At 39.0% G+C, this 27,249-nt stretch overlaps 1 protein-coding gene and 1 long non-coding RNA gene across 2 annotated transcripts in view; one reads left to right on the top strand and one right to left on the bottom strand.

Moving 5' to 3' along the window:
- Window positions 1-27,249, bottom strand: part of SBF2 (SET binding factor 2) — a 107,027-nt gene that overhangs the window by 6,336 nt on the left and 73,442 nt on the right. The window contains exons 17-22 of the mRNA XM_034770035.1: window positions 14,219-14,345; window positions 12,668-12,795; window positions 5,345-5,578; window positions 3,800-3,904; window positions 1,143-1,336; window positions 119-206 (exon numbers count right to left, since the gene is read on the bottom strand). Of these exons, the coding sequence (XP_034625926.1) occupies window positions 119-206; window positions 1,143-1,336; window positions 3,800-3,904; window positions 5,345-5,578; window positions 12,668-12,795; window positions 14,219-14,345 (876 nt within the window). The remainder of the gene's footprint in view (window positions 1-118; window positions 207-1,142; window positions 1,337-3,799; window positions 3,905-5,344; window positions 5,579-12,667; window positions 12,796-14,218; window positions 14,346-27,249) is intronic.
- Window positions 1-27,249, top strand: part of LOC117877184 — a 62,538-nt gene that overhangs the window by 20,293 nt on the left and 14,996 nt on the right. The window lies entirely within an intron of this gene.

Here is a 27,249-nt window from a genome sequence, read left to right as displayed (position 1 = left end):
CCTACATTTCTATTATTTTATGATTTTTTTGTACTAATCAAACTATTTCTATATGTTTATTGAGTAAAACTGTAATAAGTTATTCACATAAAAATCCAGTTTGCTAAAAATGTTTTACCTGGTGTTTTGTCACATCCAGTACAAACCAGCGAGGTTTCCAACCTTTTAACAAAGCTCCTCTTTTGTAAAGTGTACCTTCAAAAGACCTTGAACAGAAGGAGCATATGTTTATCACCAAAAAGGTTTAGTACGTACATGTTGATTTAATAGCCTCAATACCATGGCACATAAGGCATACATTGGTCTTTAACTATTTAGGAACCGCTTTCACTACAGAATTAAAAATCAACTTTAAACACTTAGAAGATCCATCACTTGGGGCTGTGGGCCCATTGATCAGCACCATAATTTCCCACTGTGTCGAGGCACTGAAGCAGACTTAAAGATACTATGGCTGCCTCGTTTCAAATGCTTTGTTTTGTTTTTGTGTATTAACAGTAAGATTATTCTGACTGAGCGCATTACAGGCTAAAGTTTCTTAATGGCCAAATGCTAAATTATTCAATAATTGTCTAGATAGTACAGTGGTCTAATGTACTACCATACCACCTCTGGACAACTGTTTTTAAATCCTGGATTAAGGCACAAATAAAAATGAATTTGATGATATTGTCCTATCTCCTATTTACCCATGTGACTAAATTGTCACCCAATTTGATATGAGGAGAAATATCCGCACTCAAGGAAGGCCCAGGTCAGGACTGAGATAGCAGACCTAAGGGGGAAGCTTGTGTGATATCTTCTCTCTTCATCCCTGATTCTCAGCAGCACTATTAACTCCTCATTTGTACGAACACCTAATTCACACAAAATATTTTTTAAGATAGAAGAACAAAAAAAGCAACTAAGTAGAATTAAAAACTTTGGAAGAAACAGTAAAAAGGCAGCAGAGAGTTCCATGTCTAGGGAGATTCTACTTTTTTACTTCTAGGGCAGACATATGCACCATTCCACTACATTCATCATTATTCTATCACCTGTTTGACTCCCTGGAGTATGACACACAGCAGTGATGCATTCTTGTAAATCACTTCCCTCCTGAAAATGAGGTTTCAGTAATATCCAGCAATTAGTCAGTTTACCTATTCTCATCATTCTTTGATGTGAACTGATTGTATAGTGTGGTTGCTCGTCTGTCCACTCCATTAGAGGGAGAGATGCTGGCACTTTGTTCTTCACCCAGACCACTGTCAGGTAAATGCAGCAAAGACCTCTTCTGATAGGAATGTGGATTAGTAGACATTATCCCTGATGAGCCAGAAGGATGTCTTCGGGGCTAAAAAGGAAGATAAATGACAAAGTTTGAGTGAGAGGCTTAGCTAAGTTTAGAACTAAGAAATTTTCTAAAATGTGACTACCTGCTGAATTAAGCAACAGAACTGCCAAAATGAATACATTATAAGTAGTATTACAGCAAAACAAACAAAAAGCCCCAGCCACAAAACTCACACCTCCCTCCACATAATCCATAATGTAAAGTTTTAATAGCAGAGAACTGTAGTTCATCTCATCAGAAAGACTTCTGCATTTTTACTAAATATAATAGAGAACATTTATTTATACATCCATATTGTGAAATATTAAAAAAACAAACTATCCATATAAAATAAATTAGCAAATTACATTTTCCAATTCCATCACCTTTTAAAAAAATTGTGCTAATTAGGAAAAGTTGGTCATGAGCTTCCCAGTCATTAATTCAAATGAGTGAGAATCTATTGTTTATTCCTTCCATCATTGTCCACAGTGGTAACTCAAAAGTGGTCAGAACAGTTCAGAGGCTGATGTTTAAATTTTAATTGCATAGTATTAGTTGGACTGCAAGTTTTAACACAGCAAATTGTGTTGATTATTGCATCATTTTAGAAATATAACTTAGTTTTACATAAATCTACATTTAAAGGTCATTGTACCCTGATATAATAGATCCTTCAGTTTTATTTGGCGTGTTTTGACTAATTCTTAGATGGCAGCACTAGCAGCAGCTAGACAGCTGAGTACTTGAAAAATGAAGATTTGCTCAAACATTTGTTTTTATTCCTGGGATTCCTGGTAAGAATAAAAATGACCACAATAGGTATGGAGCTTTTTTGTTACTGAATTTTTTGACTTCACATAAACCACACATTAGAGATGACTCTGAATATAATTTAAAATAAAGAACTTGCTCTCAGAGATTTGGCTTTCTAAAAGAACTAAGTGTTTTTGCTGAATCTCCAAGTAAATATTTTAAGAGATAAGAAAATTACTTACACATAATTTTGCCTCTCTGATCTGACAGGATTCTCTAGTTTGTGTTTTAGCTTCTTTGAGCAAGACTGGCAGAATGCCAGAAACTCTTAAAGAATGGACTCCCCTGAGGGCAGTAATAGTAGCAGAGTAGAGTGTTAGCTAGGCCCCCTACTGGATGTTTTGTTCTGTCCCCTGAAGGATATAAATATTCCAGTCTGGGTATCTGTGTGTGATGTCAAATAGAGGGCCTGGCATGTGCTCTGTTCTGTTCCAGCTGCCCTCAGGGAAAAATACTTTGGGAGCAGTGGGAGATCCACTAGTCTTGCACCAAAGATCTAAGAATCAAAACTGAGAATCTGGTGGATGGTATCTTTACAGAGAAAGATTTTGTAGTGTTATGCTAACGTGATATGCTAAACATTATATAAAGAAAGAACCTGATTTTCGGATTCTGTTATGCTCTTGAACAGCAGATATGCAACATGAAATATAAGCCGTGATTGAAAGTAACAGTAGGTCTATAGTAAATGAAATTTTGTACGGTGGATAAAATGCTTAACTATCTACAATTTATATTTATATTCAATATTCCCACCCAAATATTCAACATTTCCATCTAAAATATATTTGCCACTGCTTGACCTGGATTTTATTATTTGCTAAACCCTAAAAATATGCTCAGGAATGTATAATACACAGAGGATCAGTTCCTCACCTCATGTAAATAACCAGCTGTTGTAAAAGATTAGGCCCAGAGTATTGAAGGCCTGATTATAAAGTGTGGATCCAAAATTGAATTTTCACATCTGAATGATCCCATTGACGTCCAAGGAACTACTCCCATAAGCAAAGTTACTCACATGTGTAAATGTTTGCAGGATCAGGCCCCAGAAAGCTTTATAAATATCTAATTTTACACCATTGTGTATTATTAAAATGCTTATCTTGCTCTATATTTATCAATCTACTTCAAGATACAAAAGTAGTAAATGTCATAGGAATACATATTTTTCCACATGCAGCAATGCAAAGCCAGTAGCATGGTTTAGAATACATTGTTTTTTAGAAAGCAATGCTTTATTCCAACAAATACAGTGATTTTGTCACTCTCCTAGATAGCCTATATAGCTGAGATTGAATTATAATTAGACTCCTAGACTTTAACAGACCATCATACCAAAACAGACCATCATGAACATCTAGTCTGACTACACATTGCAGGCCACAGAACATTGCCCACCCACTCCTGTAATAGATTAGACCCAGAACTTCTCGTTGAGTTACTGAAGTTCTTAAATCATGATTAGAAGACTTCAAGTTACAGAGAATCCACCATTTACTCTAATTTAAACCTGCAAGTGACCCATGCCCCATTCTGTAGAGGAAGACGAAAAACCTCCAAGGTCTCTGCCAATCTGACCTGGGGGAAAATTCCTTCCCAATGTCAAATGGGGTCAATTGGACCCTGAGCATGTCAGGTGGTCAATTAGACCCTTCCACCACTTACATTGTCTTGTTTTGTGTCATCTTTAAGATTCACGGAGACCCTTTCCCACAAGAGCTGCCACCTTTCTGGGCTCTGATTTAATTTATTCTCCAGTCTTTCGATTTCCTGAAATCAATAAAAAAGTGTTTTCTTGAGGATATACATTTCAGGCTGGTTGCATCTTGAGCACACAAATTCCATTTCCACTTGCCATATAAGAAATATGATAATGATAAGGATTGGATATATTTTATAAAACTATTTAAAATGAGCAAATCCAATGCCGTGACATTAGCATTAAACATTGCCAACATTTACATAACATGGATATCACTTCTTATAAACCAAGTGTATTAAAAGGGGGAACCAAAACAAAGACTTATTTGATTTAGAATTCCAAACTGTAATAACATGTTCTTGTTGTGAAATTTGGGAATATAACCTTTCTTGGTAGCTTCCAGTTAGGAGCCCCCTCCTGCACCCTGCACCCCTCATTCCTAGCCCCACCTCAGAGCCTGCACCCCCAGCCAAAGCCCTCACCCCCCTCCTACACCCCAACCCCCTGCTCCAGCCTGTTGAAAGTGAGTGAGGGTGGGGGAGAGCGAGCGACAAAGGGAGGGAGATGGAGCTATTGGGAGGCAGGGCCTTGGGACAGGGCAAGGGGTGGGGCAGGGGTGTTCAGTTTTGTGTGATTAGAAAGTTGGCAACCCTATTATTACTTCTGCTTGTTCTACTTTTTGTATTGTCTTCCTTATCAGTGCTGGGCTGGGGAAAGACAGAGAACAGTTTGGGCCATTTGCCCAAGGGGCTTGGCAATCTGTTGGTTATAGTTTAAAACTTTTTGTTTAGAGCCCAATTCTGAGGGGTCTTCTATGTTATTGGAGGCAACCTTCTGGGAGCCAAAAGGAAGGGATGAGGCCTACTACACATACTTGCTACACACCATTTTTTAGCTGCCTCCAGATTCTGTAAAGAGGAGACACACTCAGAAGCTGGGACTAATGGACATGCTATGAGCTAGGCACAGAGATTTGGACACCTTATACTTCATTTGCTTTAAACTATATGGTGAACAGGGACAAGAACAGGGGGGGTAAAGTACTGCTGCAATCCAGACAGAATCCAGAGTTTGCCCCAAATGAGATAACATTCCTTGCAAAATATGAGGTTACAATTTTGAAAACTCTGGGAAAAGATAGCTAGAAAATCTATTATACAAGTTACTTTTTTATTTAAAAAGGAAAGTGAAAAAATGTATTAAGGCCTTGCTTTTAAGGAATAACAAGTAAGATATACCTAAATTGCCTCATTATTGGCTGCAGTTCACAATGTAAAAAAGGTAAGTATTAAAACCTATTTACAGAATTGAATTCATCCAGAACAGCATAACCTTTTGTAAGATGTTTGACTGACTTTCTGACCCCAGATCTCTTTGGAGATTAAACCAATTATTTTTACCTAATATTTACTTTTACAGCACATCTATAAGGCAATGACTTAAATGGCTATGAATTTGATAAGTGTAATAAACTGCAGTGATCTGTCTTTGTTAGCATCTATACTTACATTTAAGAGGCTCGTGATTGCATCAGGTTGCACTTTGCTAACATCATCATAGCATGGCCACACTATTTTCCTCCTACTTTGGGGAAATGAACCATCCATTTGGTCAGCTTCCTCTGAAGTGTTGCATTTTGCAGTAACCACGGTCCAATCATAGGAAGGACCTGTGGCCAAGGTCTCTTCCATATAGTAATCCCATGTTTTCAGGCTGGACATATTTACACTTGGTTTTAATGCCTGTTTGAAACAAAGCCCAATAAACTAGTGTCACATGGAAATTTTCAGTTTCAACACAAATCCAATATTTTACATTTTGCAGACTATCCTCCTGAAATTTAATGTAGCACTGCAACTGGTGTGTGCTGATCTGGAATTACAATTTTCAGTGCATGACTGTGGGATACAACTCCATAAAAGATGTCAGATCAAGGAAAATAAATAGTTACCTCACAGTAACTGTACTTCTTCAAAATATGTTGTCCATATATAAGCCACTGGTGGTGTTCATATGCCCCATACTCTTGAGTTCGGATTCTTTTGGCCAGCAGTGTCCATTGTGGCCAGGCCTGCACTCCAAGTGTTTTAGTGCCTCCCACCTGAGGGCATAAAGGGTGTGGCAACCCAAATGTCCCTCAGTTCCTTTGCCAAAACACAATTTAGATATTATAGGACAATGTAGTGGCAGAAAAGGAGGACTGGTTGTGGAATATATGTGGACAACTCGTATCAGAGAACCACAGTTACTGTAAGATAAATAACCATTTCTTCTTCTCTGAGTGCTTGTCCACATATATATTTTACTGTTGGTGACTAGCAAGCAGTGACCTAGATCACAGGAGATGGATGCTAGGAGTCTTACCTAAACAATGATTGTCAGACAACCCTACTGAAATGGACATCTGACAATCATTGTTGTCAGATAGCTGAAATGGACATCAGATATCGATGCTTCTACTGTGGGTTGTGCATTACTTGAGCTCTTGTGGAGTGGATCCTAAGTTGGCTATTTCATAGTACAATATATTTAGAAATGTCTCTGCATTGAGACTGCCTGACCTGTCATCATAAACTACAAATAATCTGGGGGATACCCTAAATGGTTTAGTCCTAGTCATGTAGAAGGACAATTCAGCAAGAATTTTGGTTTAGGTCTCCAGGTGACTCCATTTTTATGAAAAACTGTATGAAGGTCTGGACATGAGAGCTGATAGCTCCCCTATCCTTTTAGCAAATATTATTGCAACTTACAAAGGGATATACCCGCATAAGGCCATTCAGGAATCTAGCTGCTGTAGGGTGTCAAAATGTCAAATATCTCTGTGTTGGAGGGTGGATTGCTGAGATGGCTGCTAAATGGATCCTCAGGGAGATCAGAGATAGTTCAGAGCTCTTTAAGGGCAGAAGGTAATTTAGTATGTCAGGTATCTGGGTCTTCAGTGGAGACAACTGGTATTGTTGAGCCCAGACAGTGAATCTCTTTCCTTGACTGAGCAGGTAAGCCTCACAGAGTCATTTCTACTGCGGATAAGATTGTTTTGTATCTCAGTTGAATAGGTTTGCCCTACTTATGTTAACCAGCCAGTATTCATGCCATGCAATGCAAGAAAGAGGGTTCTGGATGGAGACTCTGTCCTCAGCCTGGCATACCACATCTGGGAGCAGAGGCAACTGACTTGGAAGTTGAATGAAGAGATTCACTAGGTCTGAGAACTGGGACTGCCTTTGCCATGCTCATGTTATTATGATGATCATCCTGGCTAAGTCTTGCCTGAAGTTCCTGAGAACTCTTAAGATCAATGGAATTGGAGGATAAACATATATGAGGCCTGAGAACCAGTGGATCAGGAATGAGTTGGACAGATATCTTTGACTTTGCCCTCCTCTGGACAAGAACTTGTGGCACTTTTTCTTTCATTGGTGGCAAAGAGGCCTACGGTTGGATGACCCTACTTGATCAATATGTCTTGGATAACACTATCCTTTACTGACCACTCATGGTCACTGGCAACTGTCTGCTGAGGTGATCCATCAGCATATTTTGCAACCCTGGTAGGTGTAAAGCTATTGGAATAATCTTGTAATTCCATGGATTTGCTGTTTCTTGACATAGAGCAAGTCTACATTATCGCTTAAGTTGATCTAACGTACATTGCTCAGAGGTGTGAAAAAGATACCCCTTCTCCCCCGAAGTGATGCAAGTTTCGTGTTGTCCATGCTGGTGCTGTATCAGCAGGAGACTCTCCCACCAACATAGCTTCCCCTTCTTGCCGAGGTGGAGTAATTATCTCGACAGAAGAGCTCTCTCCCGTCAGCATAGCGCGTCTTCACCAGATGCACTACAGCGGCGCAGCTGCATTGGTACAGCTGCGCGAATGTAGCACTGTAATGTAGACTTGCCCATAGAGGGGTGGATTGTGCGCCTCTTGTTTGTTTATGTAATACACTGGTATGGCTTCATCTGTCACGATCTGAATTGTTAGACACTTCAGAACAGAGAGGAAAACTGTGCATGCTAAACAAACCTTAGTCCTCAAATGTTTATGAGAAGCTGGGTTTTTTGAGGAGTCGATAGACTGAAAGTTGTCTAAATGGGCTTCCCTTCCCACCAGTGGAGATATCTGCCCCCAGAGTATTTGATGGCAATGACGAAGAGGGACCTATTATAGGAGTCCTGGCAGGACCTGCATTGTCATATCCAAGTGATGTTTGTTGGGCTGATGTACCAACTTTAACCATCTTTACCTGCAACGTAGGTGTAGTCTGGCATGCTGAGTTACATATGTGCAGGAGGCCATGTGCCCTAGGAGTCAGACAAATTCTTACAGATATCTTGTGTTGAGCTAGCAGGTGGTTGGCCAGATCTCCTATGGCTTGGAATCCTTCGAGTGGCAGATAGGTCATTGCTGTTGTGGAGTCCACAACTGCCCCTGTTAATGCTATCATTTGAATAGGAACTAATACGGACATCTCTTTGCTTTCTTTTAGTCCTAAAGAGGCAAAAAGGTGCAGAGTTTGCTGTATGGAGTTCAAAATACTTTTGAAAATCTGAACTTTCGTGAATATGGCTGGCCACAGGTGCTGGCTTCCTCCTTGCCCCGGGGGTGCTCAACCCCTGCTCCACTCCAGGCCCTGCCCCCACTCCACCCCTTCACCCAGCCCCCCCACCCCCACTCTGCCTCTTCCTGCCCCTGCCTCGCCTCTTCCTTCCCAATTCCGCCCCCTCCCCGAGTGTACCCTGTCCCCGCTCCTCCCCCCAAACACCTTTTGCCTGGCGTGGAACAGCTGAGCGTGGTGGGTGGGAGGCGCTGGGAGGGAGGGGGAGGAGTTGATCGGCGGGGCCGCCGGCAGGTGGGAAGTGCTGAGAAGGAGGAGGTGGGAGTGGGCTACCGGTGGGAGTGGGCTACAGGTGGGTGCAGGCCTGGAGCACCCACGGAATCAGCGCCTATGCCGCTGCCACTCTCCATAGCGTGAATGATAGGACCCTGTATTGGTAGTAGGAATTGCTTATCTGAAAACTTAGATATTTTCTGTAGGTAGGATGAATTACTATATGAAAATAAGCATCCTGGAAGTTGAGAGCTGAATACCAGTCAGGTGGATCTAGGGTGGAAATTATCGAGGCCAGGGTTACCATCCTGAACTTGAGCTTGTGAATGAAGATGTTCAATTGTCTCAAGTCCAATAAGGTGCCATCCACTCTTCTTCTCAAGAATTAGAAAGTAATGGGAATAAACCCTGTTACCCTCTGTATTCTGGAAGCACTATTTCCACTGTTATGAGATTTGGGGTGTGTTTACACTGGAGCTGAAGGCATAATGGCCAGCTAAGGAAGATATATTTATGGTAAGTGTGCCAAGCTAGCACTCTAAAATAGCAACGTAGCTGTGGCTGCATGAGCAGTGTGATGGGCTAGCTACCCCAAGTACAATTCTTTCTGAAACTCTAAGTAGGTACTTGGATCGGTTGGCTTGTCCTGCTGCCTGTGCAACCATGGCTACACTACTATTTTTAGAACGCTACCTTGATCAGAGCTAGCACAGGTATATATACCTGAGCTCGAAATTATATCTCCAGCACCAGGGTTGACATATCCTCAGAAATGACAGCACCTCCAGATGTAGCATGCTGTCGTGAGATGGGTCCCTGAAAAGTGATGGGGAAAATAGGTGGTGTGTGGGGAGTGTCTGGAATTGGATCGAGTAGTCAACCTCTATGATTTCCATGACGCAACAGTCTGTAATGATGTTCCAGACCCCACAAAAATAAAATAAACGGAGGGGATATAAGCGGGAAATCCAAGAGAACTGTACTGCCCCCGACCAAGGAGCCAAATCTGCTGCTTTGATCATGACCAGGGCTGGTGAGAAGATGTGGTAGTAAAGGCACATGATTTCCTCTTCTTACATTTCCGTTGCTTCCTGGATGGTTCAGACTGTCGATAATGAGTACAGTATTGGCTGCCTTTGATGCGGTTGAGGCTTAAAGAACTCTCTCTTTGGTGCATGAGTATAGACTCTTAGGAACTGCAGCATCACTTGAGAGTCCTTTCACAGAGCATACAAGCCTCATTAATCTTTATATTAAAAAGTTTGCATCCTTCAAATGGAAGAGCCTCAATTGTAACTTGCACCTCTCATTTGTAGCCTTGATGATAAATAATATTTTCAGCCAAATAAACTGAATTTCTTGTATCTGTCTCAAGGTGTAAATTTTTACTGACTCTGTGTTTTTCATTAGCCTTTGCGACAACCAGAGATCCTGTTGTAGGACGTATGTAAAATTGCTCAAAGCCTTAGGAAGGCACTTAGCAGCAATGATTTACTGTTTTTGATGTTGGTGACAAAGAAGTAGGCATCTGTCAGAGTAACTGCCTGTTCTAAGAGCCTCTCATTCATGGGCATTACAAGACATCCAGGCCACAGAGGTGTGTGGGATGCCCTTGGAGTTTGCGTGATGTCTTCCAGACAACTACCACTGGAATCTCCAGTGTATCAACCAGCCTACAGAGCAAGTCATGGAATGCTTTGAAGTTGTCTGGGAGTGAGGTAGATGTGGCTACCATAGCCTCTGCCAGATACAACAACGAGATAGGTGCTTGTATGGGGTGGGTCCTCTGCCAGCAAATCCCCGTCAGAGCTCTGACCAGTCTGTCCAGTCAGCAGCACTGTAGTCATGGTTGGCTGTAGTGCCCTTTTGTGAGGTGGGGGAGAAGGTGATCTAGCCCTGGACTACGTTGCATCCCTCTTAGAGTTCTATGTCTGGGACATTAATAATGAGTCCTATACTCCCTCTCTGAAGCGTATGGATCTGAATAGCTAGACTCCAGGTACTGAACTGGTAATGCCCCCTGCTATTCTCAGAGCCTGGGAAAGAGAAGAAGTGCTTCTTTTGCAGGGTTGCAACAGTGCCAGATGGAATGCTGGGAGCATCACCAGACTGCACTCTGATTCGTTCTGCTGATGTGCTCAGTACCAGAATGGGGATGGCAGCTAGTTGTGGAGGAAGTACCTTCTGTACTAATAATAACGGTGAGTCCAATAATGAGGAAACCATAAGGTCCCTTGGAACTGAGTATGCTGGAGCCAGGGGTAAGTGTATGGACAGTGTTGGTACTGGGGCTATTGGCACTGGGGCCCTCAGGGACAAAGGGTTGGTAACGGGTAATTTTTGAAGTACTGATGAACCTGGTCTTGACGCACAGTGATGGGTGCCAAGGAACCCTCACTGGGCCTTTTTCCAAGAAAATTTGAGGGGATTTCTGGTTTCTCATGGAAGGATCTGATAAAGGAGACCTGGATCATTTTCCTTTGTGGGCTTGGTGGTCTTTCCTCCCCTTACCCTCTTAGGTTTTACCAGCTAACAAATTGTGAAATAGCTATCTGTTTACAATACAATGGGTAGATTGCACAGTGTGTGAGATGCACCGATACTGCACATTCCAACTTGTAGCCACAGGTGGTGAGAAGGAACAAGCACTCACAGAAGAAATGATTACTTACCTTACAATAACTACGGTTCTTTGAGATGTGTTGTCCATATGTATTCCACGATCTGCCCTTCCCACTACTGTGGAATCTTTTAACACCTGCATTTTTTACTGGTGAAGGATTTGAGGGACAGTTAGGGTCACCTTGCCCTTTATGTCCTCAGGTGGGAGACACAAGGATACTCAGGGCAAAGGTGCAGCTCCAATGGATGCTGCTGGCCAAAAGAATCTGAAATTGAGTGCATGGGACACATGCACATCAACAGTGGAATATAAATGGAGAAGTATGAGCCATTCTTATCTGTCCATCTTTTCAGCTAACAAGATAATAAAACGGAGGCACACTATGTGTACGTACGTACATACTTACATACGTACAATTCCTTTATGTCTCAGTTGGAACCCTGATACCCTCTCCCATTCCCCCTATTTTAAAAGCAACCCGCAGTCCAGGTTCTGCATCATGACTACGATTCATTTAGCTGAACAGGGGGAAAATCTCCGTTTGTCAACACTAACTGATCAGAGGTGCTAATTTTATAACGATAGAACACATGTAGTGACAATGAAACATATATGGTTCCCCAATTGAAATATTTATACATGTTTTGTTGATCAAAGATTAGACTAGTTTATAAATAGCATTAAATGTGGAAAGCAATGCATCAATATTATTAATCTGTATGCTGCCATGCATACCTTTAATATTTTACTCAATGTTTTAATGGACAAGTATTGTTCATGACACAGTACTTTATACTTAGAAAATAATTCTAACTAGAAGAGATATGGGTCATGGTACATGATAAATATTGACACTATAAAATTATTCAAGATACAGCTAAATGTGATCAATATATGATCCTATCCGGCAATGATATGACATGCAATGCAATGTATCAGGATCTTATGAAATGTGTCTCACTACCAATGTGACTTATATTTACTTTTAACTTGTTTCCTCATAATTTTTATTTAGATTTACTTTTTATGGTCATGTGCAAATGTTAAGACTGCTCCTGCAATCATTACTCACATAATTAATCTTATGTCATGCACCTAAGTAGTCTTCTTTATGTTAGTGGGACACACGTGGATGAGTAAATGTTCTAGGACTTTCCCCTTTACAATTTACCAATATGAGTCTTAAATAATTTGCATGACTAGTGATATAAACTAGTGAGAAATTGCAATGATCTATTAATATTTCTTAACATTTCTTCAGCAGAGTTACTTAGCATAATAAATGTCTGAAACTGGTCTAGACCAATTCAACAAGTGGCAAACTACTTAGAGAATCATTCAGAATAACAAACAACATAGAAGTTTCTATATCATACCTCTGTTTCAACAGGTGCATATAGGTAATTGAAGAAAATGGGGCTCCTTTTGTGCATTTTTTCAATACATTCCCAAATACAGATTCCCTTTTTGGCATGTCTGTCTCCTTTATCTTCAAACAATGTCCCTATAGGAAAAAAAGGTAAAAGAAGGATTTCTAGTGACATGTAACAAATGGTAAAGCATAATCAGAAGGATTTTGTTTTATGACATTTATCAAGGAATGAAAACATTGCAAAAATGCCCAATACTTAAGAGGTCTGAATTGATGAAAATAACATTAAAGAATTTTATGTGGTGCAGTATAATTGCCATTCTTGCTGCCTGAACACCAACTTGATATGAAAATAAACATTCTATAATGCGACATTTGCATTCTTATTCTGAAGCCTACTGCAGTACTTGAGGTGTTGTTAATGAGAAGGTTTGTTCTAAATTTACTTTTTGTTTTTGCACTTTAGCTGCCACTTAGTGTACTATATATACACATTAAAAATGTTATAATTATTCAATAACTTGTGATACATTGTTGTTCTATTGTGCAATATCACCACCTGAAATGTGGACTTGGAAGTACAAGTCTGAGAGCAGAGACTTGGGGTGAAATCCAGGCTCCACTGAAGTCAACGGTAGTTTTGTCATTGATTTCACTGAAGCCACTATTTCCTTCTTGGCGTGGTGATATTTGAAAGCATCACCACTCTGTTGGGAGTCTCATAACTATGATAAAATGACACTAGTTTAAAAAACATACAAATCAGTATTTTGTGCAGAAATAGAATGGTTGCTCAGTGCCTGGATTAATTTCATGATCGTTTGGGCTTTTACAGAACGCATTAAATTGACTGCTTGCCATGAAAAACCTGATTTCTCTGTGAAAACTGTTCATTTCAGAGTTTGCACTACCCCTTTGCTTCTTGCATATGCTCAGAGACAAGCCTGAGAAAGGTGGATGTGACTGAGTGATCAGTCTGACAGAGGTAGGGCTGAGAATGCAGAAGGGAGGTAGGGCCTTAGATGAAGCAAGTTAGCCTGCAAGAGACAGAGGAAGAAAGTAAAAGAAAAACACAGGCGTTCACGAGGAAGGGGAAAAAGGCTCTCCTTTATGGAAATGCCATACAATCTCATGAATCCCAGGACCTCTTTTCTGTAATAAAAAAAAAAGTTCTTTAGAGAGCAGGCAGATGGAAGGGGAAATTGTATTAAGTGAGTGGACTGGAAAGTGAAGCAAGGTTCTGGCAATTATAACTATTCTTTCCATTTCTCTTACCCTTTTATTCTTTCCCTTTTAGCATGGTTCAGGAACTATTCATTCACCAAATATAACTGCCAATGACTCTGTACGCAGAATTAATTCCAGTACACCTCAGGCACTTATATAGCACATGGTAAATTTTTCTATGTTTCTAGTTGGTTGCAATGTAATCATTAGCACCATCTCACAATGGAAAGACTCCTGTGAACTAAATATTAATTAACGGCAAAAGTGTAAAATAATAAAGAAATGAAAAAAAAATGAATGAGCATCAACCACATTCTTCTACACATACCATGTTCTAGTCTTTCATAGTCTGAATCCAGAAGAAATGTTTTAAATCTATTTGAAACGTAGTGGAAAGCTAAGAACTTCAAGAAATATTGATTGAATTCAAACTCTGTTGGATACTGGTTGTGAATCTACAAAATATATACAGAAGGGAAAAAAGACATTGACTACAGTAAAACAAGAATGTTTAAAGGACAGTAAGGTAAAATATAATGACGAAGTAATAACCCTATGAATGCTGATAACAAATATGTACTTAAAGCCCACTGTCTTACCTACCCTCCATATGGATCCATATGCAGGTTCTTTTCCTGGTATTTTTATTTAAGACATTTTGCAGCTGAGTTAAACCATAGAATGTCTGCTCCATCAAAATGCTAGAGTATAGATAGTGTGATCCTAATTTTCAATTTAAAAGCTATTTCATATTAGACTTAGTCTCCATTTTCCGAAGTATTTGCAAAGTTTGATATATTTCCCCCTAACATCAAATTTGGTTCATCTGCAATGAGCATCTAGTATCCCACATCTAGCTATACTCATGCTAAGCCAAAGTTAACTTGCGTAAATGTGACATTGCTTTATATTGGAATGATAGCTAAGTAAGTAACGATAGTTCAAGCAGACCTGAAGAAGAGCCTGTGTAGCTTGAAAGCTTGTCGCTTTCACCAACAGAAGTTAAGTCCAATAGGAAATATTAACTTAAGAGACACTTTGGATGAGTTAAATAAATAAGTCTTCAAAATATTGAAAGTTACAAGGACATTGTCAAAGTATGTTTCATAATTTTGAAAATAATCCTTTTTTTATCCTATACTGTTTATGATCACTGTGAATTGTGAGCTGGAGATTTTCTTTAATAACATTTTCCTCTATATCACATGTAGTTTGTTATTTAGACTTGCCTATGAGTGCTAATACACTAACAATTTACAAAGAATTATATGAGCTTTTCAAATAGACAAAATAGAAAAAAAATTGAAGCTCCAAATTTGGGGTCCATCAGTCTGGAAAGAATCTTTAACTTGCACGTGCCAAAGTCTTGAATGTCTCCAGATTTTCCTTTACTTTTATCTTCCCCATTTCCAAGCCAGTTATCCTTCTGGCTGATAACTGGATGATACTCCCTCTGAAATATCACTCTTTAAATAATCTAAAAGAATCACTGCTCAGTGACATCAGATGCTCACATTCAGAAGTTGAACGCATGTCCTATACAACCCTAATGCCCTGCAGATAGGAGTGAAAGATAGTATCAGGAATCAAACTCCAGCTTCTTGAATGATAGTGGAGAAGACTATCAGCTAGACTTGCTGCACCAGCAATATTTTCAAATGAAAAAAAAAAAATCACATTTGCCTCTTCATGTTTCCTTATAATCTGGCAGTAAATAACTCAAGCTACGCAATGGGAATTTCTGTGCTCAGCACCTCTTGAGTTCAGGTGCTCTTGTTGTTGGGGAACTACAGTGTAGAAAAGGAATTTTGACTATCAAAAGTTTCTACTAAAATATTAACTGTTTTAAAACTTTGTATTCTGGAACCAGATCATTTCCTAATATTGTCCTGGAGACTTGGAGTTTAGAATGCATAACCATCTGAAAACAAGATTATTCATCTAGTACTAATCTACAGGGAATATTCTGCTTTGTAGAGCTAACAGGACCCCCAAAAGTAGTGTAACTGGTTATAAATCTATTGGTAAACATATATATAAAGGCTGTCAATTAATCGCAGTTAACATGCGATTAACTCTTTTTTTTTGATTAATCGCAATTTTAATCGCACTGTTCAACAATAGAATACCAATTGAAATGTATTATATATTTTTTGGATTTTTTCTACATTTTCAAACATATTGATTTCAATTACAACATAGAATAAAAAGTATACAATGCTCACTTTATATTATTTTTATTACAAATATTTGCACTGTAAAAATGATAAACAAAAGAAATAGTATTTTTCAGTTCAATTCATACAATACTGTTATGCAATCTCTTTATTGTGAAAGTGCAACCTACAAATGTAGATTTTTTTTGTTACGTAAGTGCATTCAAAAATAAAACAATGTAAAACTTTAGAGGCTACAAGTGTCCTAGTTCTTGTTCAGCGAATCACTAAGAGAAACAAGTTTGTTTACATTTACGGGAGCTAATACTCCTGGCTTCTTATTTACAATGTCACCTGAAAGTGAGAACAGGCATTTGCATGGCACTTTTGTAGCCAGCATTGCAAGGTATTTATGTGCCAGATATGCTAACCATTCATATGCCCCTTTATGCTTTGGCCACCATTCCAGACGACATGCTTCCATGTTGATGATGCTCGTTAGAAAAATATTGGGTTAATTAAATTTGTGACTGAACAACTTGGGGGAGAATAGTATGTCTCCTGCTCTGTTTTACCTGCTTTCTGCCATATATTTCATGTTATAGCAGTCTCAGATTATGACTTAGCACATGTTGTTCGTTTTAAGAACACCTTTCACTGCAGGTTTGACAAAACGCAAAGAAGATACCAATGTGAGATTTCTAAAGATAGTTACAGCACTCAACCCCAGGTTTAAGAATCTGAAGTGTCTTCCAAAATCTGAGAGGGATGAGGTATGGAGCATGCTTTCAGAAGTCTTAAAAGAGCAACACTCTGATGTGGAAACTACAGAACCCGAACCACCAGAAAAGAAAATCAATCTTCTGCTGGTGGCATCTGACTCAGATGATGAAAATGAATATGCGTCGCTCTGCACTGCTTTGGATCGTTATCGAGCACAACCCACCTGTTACACCTTGACACCTCAATATTCACCACTGTCATATAATTAGGACATGTCTTATACAAAGTATGCCTTGTGAGGTGCCATTCTAAAAGTCTTGATCTGCTAGACAGTAATATCTCCTTGGATTGTATGTGCTATCGTTGTGTGTGAAGTTATGAAGTTTGGCTATACATGTGCTGCTGAAACATGTCCGGAGGTTGTAAACACCCACAGGCAGCCTTTCAGGTATGACAGTAAAAAGGCCAAACAATGTTAATGGCTTATTGAGGAAATGCACACAAGCACAAGGATTACCCCAGGAACTGTGTACAATAGAAACACCTGGGATATAGCACAATGGGAACTGTTTGATCCAGGTCACAGCGAAAGAGCTTTCCAGAAGGCAGGGAGAAGATATAAAAGAGGGGAAACGACATTATGAGGGGACCTCACTCTCTCTACAGTAACACACCTGGAAACACCTGAGGAGGAAACAAAGACTGAACTGTGGGAAGTGATGGTCCTAGGCTAGAAGGATTTTAGCCTGTGTATGAAAACCTGGGAAAGCCAAGGCAACTTGTGCCTTAAGAATCTGCAATCCCATTTATCACTCAGGTTGAGAATTTGCTAATTTATATCTTACATATCTAGCGTGTTAAGCTCAGTTTGCATTTTCTATTTATCAGCAATCTGCTTTGATCTTTTGCTATCCCTTATAATCACTTAAAATTTACCTTTTGTAGTTAATAAACTTATTTCTTGTTTATAACATAACCCAGCTTGTGCAATTCATATCTGGGGGGAGGGGAGGGTAGGGGAGAAGCTATGCATCTCTCTCTCCACATTGAGGGAGAGGGAGAATTTTTATGAGCTTGCGCTGTGCAGATCTTTCTTTACAGCACAAGACAGTATTATTTAGTGTTTATCCCCCAAAGGGGGTGTGCACGTGAGTGCTGGGTGAGTCCTCTCACACAGAGCTGACTTTAGTCTGTGTCTGTAGCTGGGTGTGGCCCTACCTGTGTGTATGTGCTGCAAGAAGCCGGGGAGCCTAATTCAGCAAAACAGGGAGAGGGAATCCAGGCTGGTGGAGCAGTGGAGGCTCCGTGAAACCCCAGTACATCAGGTGGCATCACAGATGGGGAGGTCCAACCCATCACACAATCATCGGAATGGACACGTCCTCTGGAATTATGGTTGAAGCACGAAGGCGCATATGAATCTTTAGCCTATCTGGCACGTAAATATTTTGCAACGCCAGCTACAACAGTGCCATGTGAACACCTGTTCTCATTTTCAGGTGACATTGTAAACAAGAAGCGGGCAGCATTATCTCCTGCAAATGTCAACAAACTTGTTTGTCTGAACGATTGACTGAACAAGAAGTAGGACTGAGAGGACTTGTAGGCTCTAAAGTTTTACATTGTTTTATTTTTGAATGCCGTTTTTTGTACATAATTCTACATTTGTAAGTTCAACTTTTATGATAAAGAGATTGCACTACAATACTTGTATGAGGTGAATTGAAAAATATTATTTCCTTTTGTTTTTTATAGCACAAATATTTGTAATAAAAAATAAATATAAAGTGAGCACTCTACACTGTGTTCTGTATTGTAAATGAAATAAATATATTTGAAAATATAGAAAACATCCACAATATTTAAAGAAATGGTATTCTATTATTAACAGCGCAATTAATCACACAATTAATCTTTTTAATCACGATTATTTTTTTAATCGCTGACAGCCCTAATAATATATATATATATATATATAAACATTGGACAAATCTGATTCATGATTATGCTGCTCTCTCTGGGCTAAACTGTCTCTATTAGTCATTATTTCATACTGGATGTGGGATATCTTTGTCACACACAATATTTGAGGATGGACCTTTTTTGGAAAGGAAGCATAAAAACGAAGTTTCCTGCTTACCTTTATTCAGACCCCACCAATTTTGAGTATTATCCTAGTAGAAATACACAGAGAGCGCAATGGCAGGTACTTTGCCTTAGGCCTTGTCTACACTACCACAGTAAGTCAACCTAAGTTATGCTACTTCAGTTACAAGAATAACGTAAGTACCAGAGTTGACAGGAGAGCGCTCTGCCATCGACTTAGCGGGTCTTCACCAGACCTGCTAAATCAACACCACTGTATCAATCATAGCAGTGCCAATCTACCTGTTTGATGACTCAAAGTGAGAAAAACAATGTTACAATTACATTAAGAAAGAAACATGTTAGAAAGTTGTCTTGATATGACATACATGTAATTCTATATATTTAAATGAATGAACATAATACAGAATCTCAATTAGAAACAGAAGATTTGCCATCGTGGATCAGTCTAAAGGTCCATCTAGTTCAGTATCCTGTCTAACAGTGCCAGATGCTTAAGAGGAAGGTGCAAAAATTCTTCAGTAGACTGACATGGAATAATCTGCCCCCGCCACAAAAAGTCTCATTCTGATCATTAATATTTAGAGACTAGCTTAAGCCCTTAAGCATGAGCTTTAATACCCCTTCCAAAATTTGTTAGCATTAATTATAACAACTCTGGATATACTCGTTATTCATTTCAATGTCTAACTCCTTTTAGCGCTTGCTAAGTTCTTGACCTGAACAACGTCATGTGGCAATTTCCTTTTATCACCTTTTAATTTCATTTTCAAAATTAAGAAAACCATATGTAAATCTTCAGATGAAATGAAGATAAATACACTATTTTAAGAACACAAGCAGAGCTACCAATTAAATGGATCACTTGAAATATAAATCTCATGGGGCTTTGTCTATCATAACACTAATGCCTCCATACTCATTTTATTCTTGCAATATTCCCAATATTCTTGCTTTTATTTCTCATTTTCCCTCTCAACTTTTCTTTCTGCTCTTTTTTCAGCCATCTCCCTTCTTTTACCCACCTCAGGGAAGAAATGTTTATCATTAATCACTACAGTTACAATATATCAAACTAACTGGAAACCCCTAAAGATCATGGGAGTATGCTCAATTGGCATTAAATACTCAAATCTGCTTTTATGTGGTTCAGGTTTAGATGTTCAGAAATGCTAAAAAATCTTCAGTGACAAGGTGGCTCAAGTATCTTTTGCTGGACCAACTTCTGTGGGTGAAAGAGACACGCTATTGAGCTACAGAGAGCTCTTCTTCAGGTCTGGGAAAGGTACTGAGAGTGTCATAGCTAGATACAAGGTGGAACAGATTGTTTAGCATAAATAATTAACATATGTTTTAAGGGACCATTGAAAGTGAAGTGGCCAGTTAACCCCTCTGCAGTCATTCATAGGTCAAAAAGGGATGTTAATGGGTTACTGATCGTTGCAATGTGCCATACATCCAGTGTCTTTATTAAAACCATTATTTTTAGTGTCTAGCAAAGTTATGAATTTAAGCTCCCAGACTTGTCTTTTGAAGGTGTGCAGGTTTCATTTGAGGACAAGGACTGAGAGGTCAGATACATTGTTTGAAAAATGTTCGCCCACAAGTGACATGCTGTTTGTCTTTGATTGTTTTTCTGCGAGAGTTGATTTGGGAGCATAGTGTCAGATGTGTTAGTTTAACAAATTTCTGAATCTGAATCCATCAAAAAGAAATTAGGTACCAATGTATAGCAGTGATGGATTGAAGTAATATAGGAAAAATCCCTACAGAAATAGATAGGCGCATATATAGTATTTCAGACAATGAATTCTCATTTGAATGTTCGCTACTAGGCAGATATCTAAAATATTAAGCCACCTTAGGAACTTCCAGTTCTGTGCATACTTGCTTATTCTGTCCCTCTATTTCCATAATGCAGACTGCTAAACTCTCATAGCTTTTGTAACAATACAGATGCGTAAGACATAATTTTCAAAAATGTAATTTTCTCCATAATAAAATTGTGGAAGACCAAGTTTATAAAGGAAGAAGCTTTTCAGATTTCTTTATAAAAAGGAGAAGAAAGACAAAATTATAGTGGGATTACAATGCTTTTATTGGCCTGCACAGATTTAAAAGTGGTCGAATACATTAATTCTGGATAGCAATGCCATATGAAATAATAAACTGACAGATCACAAAAGCTATATTTACAAATATGCACTCTATATGTCGTTTCATACAATTTTTCCATGTTAAGAATTTTTCAGTGAATTGCGCAAAGGATGGATATTTTTATAGATCAACAGATTTGCTGTTCGTCATGAATTTTACAGCATCCTAATTTCTGCCTAAGTGCCAATAAGTAGTTTACCAAATTTAAAGGGCAATAAAAATAAACTGTTGTTCAAATCCTGGCTGGGATGTAGGTGTAGAGAATGAAATAATTTCTTAACTGGAGCTAAAGTAACTGTAGATATTACTATAATGCAATTTACTTCTGCGGGAAAACAATTATTAATCTAAAATACACCTCTACCCTGATCTAACGCGACCCGATATAACATGAATTCTGATATAACGCGGTAAAGCAGTGCTCGGGGGGGGGGGAGGGGGGATTGGGGGGGGGGGCTGTGCACTCCGGCGGATCAAAGCAAGTTCGATATAACGCGGTTTCACCTATAACGCGGTAAGATTTTTTGGCTCCCGAGGACAGCGTTATCTCGAGGTAGAGGTGTATTTGCAGTATGAGAGAACAAAGGTGAATGACATAGTTGCTATTATTTTGTGTTTTAACAGTTGATTTCTGCATATTGGATATGGGACAGGTGTCAGAACTGGCTTAGGTGATCACTGTTAGCATTTATTTCTCCAACTACAGTTCAATCTGAAAAATTCAAATTAGTGGTGAGCTACTGGGGTCAAAAGTCCCTGATAAAATGTAGCTCAGACAATCAGAAATGAGAGAATTGTGTGCCCTGGAAATCTACTGTAATAGAAGGTAATTGGGATTATTTAACTGGATTACAAATAAACACAAAAAAATGTCACTAGTCATTGCAGGTTAGTTAACCCCATTAAAAGGCTAAGTATATTGAGTTATCATTTATCAGCTTTTGTCCCCATTGCAGTCAATGGATTTGAAAGGGATCAGACCCTAAACTTGTATAAAAGATTGTAATATTGGTTAACAATGATGCAATTTTCACATAAGCAACCCAGAAATGTAAATCAGGGAGTGAGTGTTTAGCACCATTAGATTCCTTTGAAATTCCTACCCTAAATGATAATACATATATAATGAATACCTAAATAGGCTAACTAAACATACAGATGTTTCTGATACTGTAACTAAAATAAAGACTAGAATAAAGACTCTTGAAGTTCCAGAATTTACTCAGTTCTCTTCAGAATACTCTTTTGTAGATTTCCAGTTTTATAATAACTTTTAGTTTTGTAATCTCAATTCAAATAAATATTAATTTGATTTAAATAAATAATCAAAAAAATTCTTAAATATCCTATAGAAGATCTAGTAATTGCTAAGAAGCTGTTGTTGCAAACACATGAACAGCTGAGTAACTTCATGGGAGTAGTCATACTGAGTTCATTGTAACTACTAATGTAAACAAAGTATTTCACATATGTAACTCTTTGCAGGATTGGACCCTAAAATTGATAGAGAATTTTATTTAAATTCTGGAGCATCATTTGTTCAGTATACAGTTGAGCTATATTTATCAAAATACCAAATAGATATAGCTGAAGTATAAAATAAGGGGAGCTTCCTGTAATGACATCATTTTAACTCACCCCATCTTCTTAGAAGTAATGAGACTATCTGCCAGATGTTTCTATTGTGAAACATGATTTAGCATTAATAATTTAGCTGACACCTGGAGATACTGGCATAAACAATGACTTTTTAAAAGATGATGCAGTTCTAATTTAGGAATCACTGTTTCATATGTTTTCTTTGTAACTTTAGTTCAACAACTGACAAATTTATGCACATTGGCTCTAAAGTTTTATTGCACTCAAGATGTTAAAACTGAAATGAATGGTTAAAAAAGAGATTTAAAGAGAGACCAAATGTTTCTCCTCAGTGTTTATTTATGGGATATTTGAATATCAGATTGTAATATATTAAATGTTAGGATCAAATTCTTGTCTGATTATAATATATAATAATAATAATATATCTAGCTGCACACAAACTAACATAGGGCACTACTCATAGAAACACCATAGTACAAATATTTAGGATCAGATTCTTCAAGACAAATTTCTATGTAAGCATACATATTAATTTGGATGACTTTCAAAAATCAGACCCTTGAAATCTGTAGCAATATTGTTAGAATTTGTTAAGTCAACAATATATCATAATGGGCTAAAAGACTATCTTCAGAAAGTTTTATGAACTACTCCTAGATAATTTATTCATAGTTATTATCCTATATCATATACTTAGCCTACAACCTTTTGCTAAGCAGAGGCTAAGAGGTGTATAATATACATTGCACAGACTAAACACTAAGGTAAAAGGCAAGAAATACAGCTTATTGTGTAAAGTGTCTGTTCAAAATATTAATAATTTGTATCACTTACTAAAAAAAAAATAGGTAAGAAAGAAATACACCGTACCACATATGGGAAGCTGCTACTGTATTTTAAAAATACCCTCACATTAATTATAAAGATAGTTTTTTCTATATAAAAACAACGAGGAGTTCCGTGGCACCTAAAGACTATCTAAATGATACTCACTAGCCAAAGCAAAAACAAATAGATAATTTAGTCTTATTTTTGAAGGACACTATACAAATAAAAAGAACAGGAGTACTTGTGGCACCTTAGAGACTAACAAATTTATTAGAGCATAAGCTTTCGTGGGCTACAGCCCACTTCTTCGACTGTAGTCCACGAAAGCTTATGCTCTAATAAATTTGTTAATCTCTAAGGTGCCACAAGTACTCCTGTTCTTTTTGCGGATACAGACTAACACGGCTGCTACTCTGAAAACTATACAAATATTAATTCTGGTAAATGAATGGCTGATCCTAGAAAAAATAAATAATTGATTTTACAGAGAGAAATGTAGCTTGGAGTGTAATAGAAACACTTAAATTGGCCAAAAAAGATGAGAGAAAAGGTGGGTGAGGTAATATCTTTTAGTGGAACAACTTCTGTTGGTGAGAGAAATAAGCTTTAGAGCTGAAGAAGAGCTCGGTGTAAGCTTGAAAGCTTGTCTCTCACCAACAGAAGTTGAAGATATTACCTCACCCACCTTGTCTCTAATATGCTGGGTCAACACGGCTACATCAACTTTGCATTAGAAAAAGATGGGCAGAATAGGAAACTTTATCAATGCTTACCTGAAAATTTCCTTTTTTTTGAGTAATAAGATCCACAGATGTGTACTTCATCCTGCTTGCAGCTTGGGGCAGAACCAGACTTCTCAGTCACTGGCAACAGAAGAACATGAAGTTCCCTCCTGTTGAGGCAACTTCCCTGGCGAGGATAATTCAAATCTAATTTCTTAAATTACAGATGGTGTTACATATACTTGGAGGAAAAACATCTATTTCTCCTCCTGTAGAGCAGTCTACTTAATGATTACAAACTTAAATCAATTTCCCGCTCTATTCTGGATGATCTGGTTTTCTGCAGGGTGAGACGGATCTGTGGACCTTATTACCAGAAGAAAGGAAATTTTCAGGTAAGCATGGATAAATTTTCCTATTCTTTGTGCTAAAGTCCACAGATCCCTTACACTGGGATTTTCATAGCAGTCTCTTTCCAAGGTGGGAAACAGGATAATTAAATATGGAAATTCAAAACAAGGCACATTATAATTACATAAATAAATATAAAAGGAACAGGAGTGTAGTAAAATGAGGCCCTGAAACAAACTCTTGTGTCATAGGCCCGGTCTGAGGCCTGAAGCCTGAAGCAAAGTACTTCCAGGCATTGCTAAGCAAAAGCTGGGCTGTGAGCCAGAGGCAGGCCCCACTCACAGCAGTTGGCGAGAAGAGGGCTGCTAGAAGCAGGTGCATCCACATATAAGTGCTAATAAGAGGAACTTGTGCCAAGATGACATCAGAACACTCCACAGAGATAATAAGGAACAGGCAGGTGCATCTTAAAGACAGGGTCAAAAGGACAGCATGATGGACAAATCTGTTTGTTTGAAACAATATGATCAAAAGGGGAGACAGCACCCTAATGAGCCAAGGGGCTGTACCTCAATACGTCAGTAGGGATGAGTAATCTGTCCTGTAACTGTATAAAGGTATGTCCCGGAGTGCACATCTTTGTCCAGCCTAGGGGGCAGAGGAAAGTCCCGCCACTTACTGAGCCGGTCCATTGCCAGGGGGCACAAATTCGTAGTATGTCTTGTAGAGTCTATGGGAAACTATTGCTGTGCTTCGTTTGACAATAAACCTGGCTTGGGTTCCTTCGTACCTTACTAGAGTCTGTAGTCTTTGGGGGGTCTCTTGGGGTCTGCTGTGTCAGCTATCTGTGCAGAGCTGGGGCAGCACACAGAGGGAACACGCATGCAGCCGACTGTTATCATCATCGAACAAGAGCAGAGCACCACACCAGTAGCTACTGACAACAAGGAGTACTTGTGGCACCTTAGAGACTAACAAAATTGCGGATACAGGCTAACACGGCTGCTACTCAAATAAACACACACACACTCTTAAGAAACTAATTAATAGCCAGTGTTTCTGGCTCTGCCTGTAATATACATCTTCCTCCGGGCATTAAGGTGTGGAGAATACATCTGCCAAAAGAAAGGAAATGGCATTGGCTAAGATTGGATGACCAATATGCAGAAATTGGTGAGCAAATTACCATCTAGCAGATCTTAGTACTGGAGTCCTGACTGCTGTTACCTGAGATTATTAGTGCTCCTAAATACTGCTTAACCAAAAGAGGAATATTTCTTGGATTTCCTTAGGGAATTAATGCTATCACAGTTGGGAGGAGTATGTGTCTGAATTAAAAGTACAATAGTGGGTCATTTGAGAAGGCTCCCAACTTCAAATTTAAAAACCTCATCTGATTGTAGATCGTAGCCACTGGAAGCCTACTCTAATGGATAGGACACACAACAATGCCTCCTGTGGAGGTTCAAACTGGGTAATGCAGCAAGGGGCAAAATGAGATTCCAAGGTATTCTATGACTTGCAGGGTTGGAGTAAGGTTGATGCCCTAATGAAGCATTTGAGATGTTTACAAAACTTCATTTTCTTGAATATGCTGAGAATGTTGTACTACAGAGACTTGACTTTTTTACTTCGACACTCAAATACATCCACAATAAAGCATTCCTGGTGGGAAGAGGGCTGGCTTCTGGCACCAGCGGAGGAAGCACGTGCCTGGGGCGATACATGCTAAGGGGCGGCATTCCGTCCATTCTTGGGGCGGCACAGTCCGGCTTTTTTTTTTTTTTGCTTTGGCAGTCTGAGCGGTTTTTTTTTTGGCTCAGGGCAGCAAAAATGGTAGAGCCGGCCCAGGTGGGAAGGAAGGCTACTTACCGTATAGTACCTGGAGTTCTTTGAGATGCATGGTCCCTATGGGTATTAATTGTGGATGGGGATGTGCACCATGCATCTGAGAATGGAAAATATTTCAATAGCAGTGTTCGTTGGTCCATGCTTACACCTCCTTGTACTCTGAACTGAGAGTATGAGGGATGGTGTGAACCAACCGCAGCTCCAGTTCCTTTCTACTGTGAATCAAGTGAGAAACCGAGCAGAGGGGAAGGAGGGTGGGTCATGCAATACCCGCAGGGGCCACACATCTCAAGGAACTCCAGTTACTATAAGGTAAGTAACTTTCCTTCTTCAAGATCTGGTCCCTTTAGGTATTCACTGTTGATGACTCCCCAGCAGTGCATGTTGAGGAGGAGGGGAGTAGGAAGTGTTCTGCACCACTGATTGTAGGATCACTGAACCAAAGGAAGCATCCTCAGCAGAAACTTGAAGCAGGGCATAATGTTTAGTAAAAGTGAGAATGGTGCCCTAGTTGCTGCTCTGCAAATCTCCAAGAGGGGAGTAACTTGTAGGGATGCTACCGAGGCAGCTTGGGATCTAGTTGAATGAACCCTGACCCTCTGAGGAGGAGGCGCCTCTATAAACACATAGCATAGGAGGATGTAGCTGGAAATCCATGTAGAGAATGTTTGAGAAGAGACTGCTTACCCCTTTATCCTCTTGATTATGGAGATGAACAATCTTGGAGACTTCCGAAAGGGTTTTGTCCTGTGTAAGTAGAAGTCTAGAGCTCTTTGTACATCTAGGAAGTAGAAGTTCCTGTCTTCCCTGTTATCATGAGACTTGGGATAGAAAGACAAGTGAACACTTCGGTTCAGGTGAAA

Source organism: Trachemys scripta, chromosome 4 (genome assembly GCF_013100865.1).
Source record: "Trachemys scripta elegans isolate TJP31775 chromosome 4, CAS_Tse_1.0, whole genome shotgun sequence".
Classification (NCBI taxonomy): domain Eukaryota; kingdom Metazoa; phylum Chordata; order Testudines; family Emydidae; genus Trachemys; species Trachemys scripta.
The sequence above is the reverse complement of the archived record's forward strand: the minus strand, read 5'-3'. Positions and strand labels throughout refer to the sequence as shown.